This window comes from Chrysochloris asiatica, unplaced genomic scaffold (genome assembly GCF_000296735.1).
Source record: "Chrysochloris asiatica unplaced genomic scaffold, ChrAsi1.0 scaffold00119, whole genome shotgun sequence".
Taxonomy (NCBI): domain Eukaryota; kingdom Metazoa; phylum Chordata; class Mammalia; order Afrosoricida; family Chrysochloridae; genus Chrysochloris; species Chrysochloris asiatica.
In genome coordinates this window covers 3,990,755-3,997,810 of record NW_006408637.1, presented here as the reverse complement: position 1 = coordinate 3,997,810, position 7,056 = coordinate 3,990,755, and the positions used below count along the sequence as shown (strand labels likewise).

General features: G+C 36.1%; 1 protein-coding gene across 1 annotated transcript in view; it reads right to left on the bottom strand.

Moving 5' to 3' along the window:
- KMO (kynurenine 3-monooxygenase (kynurenine 3-hydroxylase)) overlaps positions 1–7,056 on the bottom strand; it is a 170,067-nt gene that overhangs the window by 7,665 nt on the left and 155,346 nt on the right. The window contains exon 12 of the mRNA XM_006868580.1: positions 85–142. Within this exon, the coding sequence (XP_006868642.1) occupies positions 85–142 (58 nt within the window). The remainder of the gene's footprint in view (positions 1–84; positions 143–7,056) is intronic.

Genomic DNA, 7,056 nt, shown 5'->3' with positions numbered 1-7,056 from the left:
TGGAGAGGATTTTTGTTTTCTTTACATTGAGATGCAATAGGTCCCCAATTAATCACCAACTTAGAATTGAGAAGTTTTACTTACTAAGGTCATTATTGAATTTCTCCATTAACTCATCAAATACCAAACAGTCCTCAAAGCCCTGAAACAAGAAAAATGGTCAAATAAATAAACTGGACATAATAACAATGTCTTAATTTTTAATATAACCTACATTAATCAGTATAACTCATAGGATTCTAAACACAATGGTTTAGTTGTCACACATAGTGTTAAATTATGGTTATAAAAGACAACCAAATGGTCCTAATGGAAACTGAAACCAGCTCCATGAAGGATCTCCATGATCTATTTCCAGATTGAGTGCTCTGAACACAGATAACACTGAGACCAATAGGCCTCCATCTAGGGCCGGAAACTTGAGTGTCTCATCACTCCCAGACCTACCTCGTGAGCTCCTTGGCTTTTGGGAACCCCAAGTGTTTTCTCCTCCTCAGAACCAAGAGCTGCACTGCTGCTTCTTTGTTTGGGTTTTGGGTTTTTCCCCTTTATGTCGTTTCATTGTTTTTGCTTGTTTATTCTTTCTCCTCCTTTTTCTCTTTCCATTTTCTTGAATGGACTATCTCCACTTCTGTTTTTCCTTCTTTTCTTCTGTTTCTCATTTCCCCTCTTTTTCCTACAACCTCTTTTGATCTTTCTTTACTACCCTCTACTTTTTCTTTTCATCTTCCCTCTCCCTGGTCTTTCTATGTGTTTTGTTTGTTTGTTTGTTTTTGTTGTTGCTGTTGTTTCATTTTCGTTCCTCTCCTATATCTCCATTTTCCTTTCCCTTATTTCTTTTTAGTTAAGTTTTTTTGTTTTTTAAAATGTCTTCTTTTTTAATTTTAACTTGTGTTTTTCTCTTTTATACCTCCACTTCCCTGTCTCTCTTTAGTCTTTATTTATTCTTTTTTTCCTGGTTTCTGTCTTTATTCATTTATTTTTTCTCTTTCCAAAGTTGGCTCCTTGTTTGTTTATTCTGTTTTGTTTTCTTTTGTGTTTATGTGAGAGGGGTTTTCTCTTTCCTACCCAAGAGGTGACAGCAACCATGCCTACAAAGCCCAGCCACAACTGAAACTGCTGCAATATCACCTACTAGGGCAAGGGCCAAGGAGCTCTGGTGGCGTAGTGGTTACGAATCGGGCTGCGAACCTTAAGGTCAGCGGTTCGAAACTACCAGCTGCTCCGCGGGAAAAAGATGAGGCTTTCTACTCCCGTAAAGATTTATACCCTCGGAAACCCTGTACAGGGTCGCTATGGGTCGGAACCGACTCGATGGCACTTAACAACAACAACAACAACAGGGCAAGGGCCAATAATAACTCCTGTACCACCTGATCAACAATACCTAACAGCCAACATCAGCCAACCCCCCGCCCCCCATAAATTGAAAGGCGCAAACTGCATAAGAGAATGATATACACACTTCAATTTTCTAACTACACCCACCTCCACCCACAGGAGGTAGTTGTTGAGAGCCTAAGAACACATTGACATACAACCATCAATTAAAAACAAATACAACAACACCACGATGCTTCAGAGACAACAGACAATTTTTTGCTAACACAAAGAAACAAGTGAGAATGGCTCAAAGAAAGCACCAAGATGCAGAAAATGTTTTCTGAAAAAGAAAAGGTAATGGAACTAACTCGAAAAGAATGTAAAAGAATGTCATTTAGGTACCTTCAAAGAATTGACATAAAGATTGAGGAAACCAACGAGAACACAGAAAAAAAACTTTAGAATAATTCAGGAAAACGCTACAAGAGCAAACAGACAAAATAAACGTAAAATGTGAAACATTACAAAATCTGCAAACACAATCCAGTAGATTAATAAGATTTCAGAAATGGACAGTACATTGAATGGGCATAGGAGTAGATTTGAAGTAACGGAAGCCTGAGTTAGTGAGCTTGGATATAAATCTCTTAATACTAGCATGGCCATATTACCCTGAATGCACCCAGTCCCTTCTGAGCACAGAAGCTAAGCAGGCTTGGGCCTGGTTAGGACTTGGGTGAGAGACTGCCTGGGAATACAAAGTGCTGTAGGTATAAGGAGTACTGGTGTGGTATTGTGGGCTAATGCACTGGACTGTAAAGTTGCTTTGAACCACAGGATTGGCAGTTCAAGCTCACCAGCTGCTCCTTGGAAACTGTATATAGGGTTGTTATGGGCTGGAAACAACTCGACAGCACTTAACAAAAACAATACTAGTATTCAAGAATAATCAGAAAAAAAAGAATGAGAAAAATCCAAAGAAAACTTAAGAATTATGTGGGACACCATGAACAGGAACAATCTATTGGTAATTGGAGTTCTAGAACAAGAAGAAACAATAAAAAGCAGAGAGAAATTTATCAAAGAGCTGTTGAATGAAAACTTCTCTAACATCATGAAAAATAAGAAGATGAGCATTCAAGAAGCTGAGTGAACCCCAAACAGGACATATTAAAAAAAATAATAATAATAATAAAAAAATCACCAAGACATACCTCTAAAAGAAGAATCAATAAGGTTAACCTCTGATTTCTCAGCAGAAACCATGCAGGCAAGAAGGCAATGGTATGATATATACAAAATTCTAAAAGAAAAGTATTGCCACCCAAGAATCATATACTCAACAAAGCTGTCCCTCAAATATGACTGCAAAATTAGGATGTTTCCTGATAAACAGAAATTAAAGGCATTTGTAATGCCAGACCATTTTTACAAAAAAATGCTGAAGGATGTTCTTTGAATTGAGAACCAAAAACAGCAGGCAACAACCTGAGATTATCATACATGACAACAGCACCCAGAACTCAATCAACATGTAGCAGTATATAAAGTGAAACAAACTTATAGGACTGAAACTAGGGAATCAGAGATTCCAAGTTATAATGAAGTCAACTACAAAGAAAAAAGAAGGAATCGTGTAGATACAGAACTTGCAAATGGTGAGGAAGTCAATTAGATTTCAAGATAAAACAGACTGTTTTCAACAGGGAAAAATAATAGTGAATTACAGAGTAACCTCAAAGAAAATGAATATACCTGCACATAAAATTTTTTTAAAACAGGAAAATCAGAAATATATAGCAAACATTAGCACAACATAAATGGAAATGAAAAGAAAACCCACAAACAAAATTAACTCACTGCAGAAAATTAGGTACAAGAAAAAACCCAGTAGCACCATAACAAAGCACACAGCAAAATGACAGCAGTTGTAGATGGAGGTCAAGGCAGAAAGGTTTGCAGAATCTCTGGTGCAAGGATACAAAAAACTGGAAGAGACAGATTCAGAAGATGGTCTTGGAATGCTGAGCTTCAGATAAAGTGATAACTAAGTGGATTGAGTTCTTACCAGGAGAGAAAGTTAAACAGACACAGCAAGAAAGGAGGTGACTTCTGGTTTGGGGTGGCCAACGGAATACATCACAGGTATTTTGGGCATGTGTGAGCAGATTAACAGACAAAAAAAATTCATGCTACAGACACCTGCCTGTGATTTACAGAGGTATGATTTTTTTTCTCTTTTTCTCTCTGGTTCCTTGCACCCACTGTTTACAAAAGGTTTTACCTCTATTGAGTATTCACCTCAAGGAAAGGTCCCACTTTCCAGGCAGGAAGTATTGTATGGTGGTTCTGTGCACAACTGGAGGAGGAAGAGAAAGCAGCAATAGCCCTACTGAGGCAGATCCTGCTCCAAATCTGCAAAATCAGCACTGGCCAGCCCTGAAGTAGCTAGCTCTCACTAGGAAAAGTGGCTGAATGAACAAGTGGGAAAGACAAAAGTGGGGGAAAGAAAAAGAAAAAAGGCTGGTTATAGGTCAGACACGCATAGTGGAACCACCTTGAAATTTCTTAGGCAGCTGTGAAAACAAGAGGCCAGTATGTGGCAAAGAAGAATTCCACTTATTTTTCTGCTGTTGTTTTCGGGGTTTTTTTTGTTTTTTTTTTCTTGATTTGTTTCCTTCTCTTTTGTGGGAGTGTTTTCTCTTCTTGCTTCACCCAAAAGGAGACAACAACTGTGGCCATACAACCCAACCACAGCTGTATCCTGTTTAGCTCCACCAACTGAGATAGAATCAATACCACCCACTAGACACTGGATAAACAACAACCAACAGCACCTAAATCCACCCAGACCTGAACTACACAAACAGCAGAGAACAGTGAACAAGTTCATCTCTTGATCAGACCCACCATAAGGCAGCTGATGAGTGCCTAAGAATACACCACATGCATTCATCAACGTAATACAAATACAACATCACAATGCCTCAAAAGCAACAGACAACCTCTGTTCATAGGAAAAAACAAGACAGAATACTCAAACAAACAACCAAGAGGCACAGTTAGAAAATGTTTTTGAGGAAAAAGATGTACTGGAACTGCCTGAAGAAGAGTTTAGGAGAATGACATTCAGGCACCTCTGGACCACTGACAGAAAAGATAAGAAAAACAAGGAAGAATTCAGAAAAACACTACAGGAACAATCAAACAAAATAGATAAAGGATTGAAGACAATATAAAACCTGCAAAAAGAAATTCAGAAGATTAATACTAAGATATCAGAAATAAACACTACACTGAAAAGGCAGCAGAATAGATTTGAATCAATGGAAGTGAGAATTGGTGTGCTTAAAGATGAATCTCTCATTACTAGTATATTAGAACAATCAGATAAACAAATGAAAAAACTCTGAAGAAAGCCAAAGATTCATGTGGGAAATTTTGAAATGGCATGACCAATGGGTGATCGGAATTCCAGAACAAGAAGAGACAACAAAAACCAGAAAAAAGATAGTTAAAATGTTCCTGGAAGAAAATTTCCCTAAATTTTTGAAAGATGAAAGATAAGCATTCAAGAACATGAAAAAAACCAGGCAGGATAAACCACAAAAGATATTTCACCAACACATATCATAATCAAACCCTTTAAAATCAAGGAAAAAGTCCTGAGAGCAGCTTGGGAAAAATGAAATGCCATTTACAAAGGAAAACCAGTAAGATTAAGCTCTGATTTCTCAGAAGACCATGCAGGCAAGAAGGCAAAGTGACATATACAAATCTCTGAAAAACAAAACTGCCAACCGAGAATCATATACCCAACAGAGCTGTCCCTCAAATATGATGGTGAAATCACATTTCTGGATAAACAGAAATTAAATGAATTTGTAAAAACCAAGCCAACTTTACAAAATATACTAAAGGGAGTTCTTTGGACCAAGAACCAACACTACCAAACAACAACCAGAGATTGACTTATATGGCAACACCACATGGAATACAGTCCAGATAATGGAAGTGAACCAGAGTAGAACAAAACTACAGTACTGAAAATAGGGAATCAGAAATATTAATCTATGCCCAGGACAACTACAAAGTGAAGGGAGGGAAAAGTATAGTTACCGAGTTCTAGAACATAGTTATAGTTACAGGTGGTGAGGAAATCAGGTAGATTACAAGATAAAACATACCATTTAAAAATGGGGAAGAAATTAATAAAGAATAGGGTCATCTAAAAGAAAATAATATACCTTCACATCAAATCAAAAAAAGGAAAATCCATGAAGATTTTTCAAACATTAAAACTATGGATAATTAAAAAAAAAAAAAACAACTACGGATAATTTGCCAAGAAAAAGCACTCACAAAAAATGAACTCAGCACATGAAGCATCCAAACAAAGAAACTAGAAGCATCACAAACAACACACACAGCAAAATGACTGTAATCAATGAATACCAATTGATAATTACACTGAATGTCAATGGATTAAATGCACCAGTCAAGAGACAGAGAGTAGCAATATGGATAAGAAAACAGGATCCTTCAATGTGCAATCTACAAAATATATACCTTATACACAAAGACAAACATTGATTAAAAATTAAAATATGGAAAAAATATATCAAGCTAATGGCCATCAAAGATGAGCAGGAATAGTAATATTAACCACTGTTAAAATAAACTATAAGAAAAGACTCAGCATAATCATTGTCTCATAATTAAAGTATCCATTGAACAATTGTACATAACCATAATATATGTGCTCTCAATGAAAGAACTCAAAATCCATAAATCAAACTCCAATAGGTTTAAAGACAGAGATAGACAACTCTACAATAGTGGGATATTTTTAATACACCACTTTTGAAAAAGCACAAAAAAACTAGAAAGAAACTCAACAGAGACACAGAGAAACTAAACAACAAAATCGATCAACTTGACTTCATAGATTTGTACAGAGCACTTCAACACAACAACAGCACAACATGCATAGTGTTCCAGGGCATAAGGAGCATCTCCAGAATGCACTGTGTTAGGCCATAAAGCAAGTCTCAATAAACAAAAAAGCATCAAACACTACAAACCATCTTCTCAGATCACAACACTTCAAAATTAGAAATCAACAATAGGAAGATCCAGGAAACAAAAACAAATGCATGAAAATGGAATAGCAGTATGCTTAAAACAACAAACAAAATGTGCAATAATAATAAAAAAAAAAATCCTAGAAGCAAATGAGAACAGAAATACAACATACCAAAACCTTTGGCTACAGCAAAAGCAGTTCTGAGAGAGTAATTTATAGTAATAAATGTACACATCCAAAAAGAAATAAAACCAACAAATTGACACAATTCCAACATTTAGATAAAGACCTCCGGACCTCCAATGTAAGCCTACAGTACCCAGAAGAAAAGAAATAATAAAGATTAGAGCAGAAGTTAATGAAGTAGAAGACAGAAAAACAAAAAGAATCAACGAGATAAGAAGCTGGTTATTTGAAAGGATTAATTAAATTTACAAACTACTGACGAATCTAATGAAAAGAGGGAAACAAATAAATAACACACATAATAAATGATACAGATTGTGTCATAACAGAACAAATGGAAGTAAAAAAGGATAATAACAGAATACAACAAAGAGCTGTACTCATATGCATTTGAAAATCGAGAGGAAATAGATGCATTTTTAGAAAAACATGACCTACCTAAACTAACACAGAGTGAACTA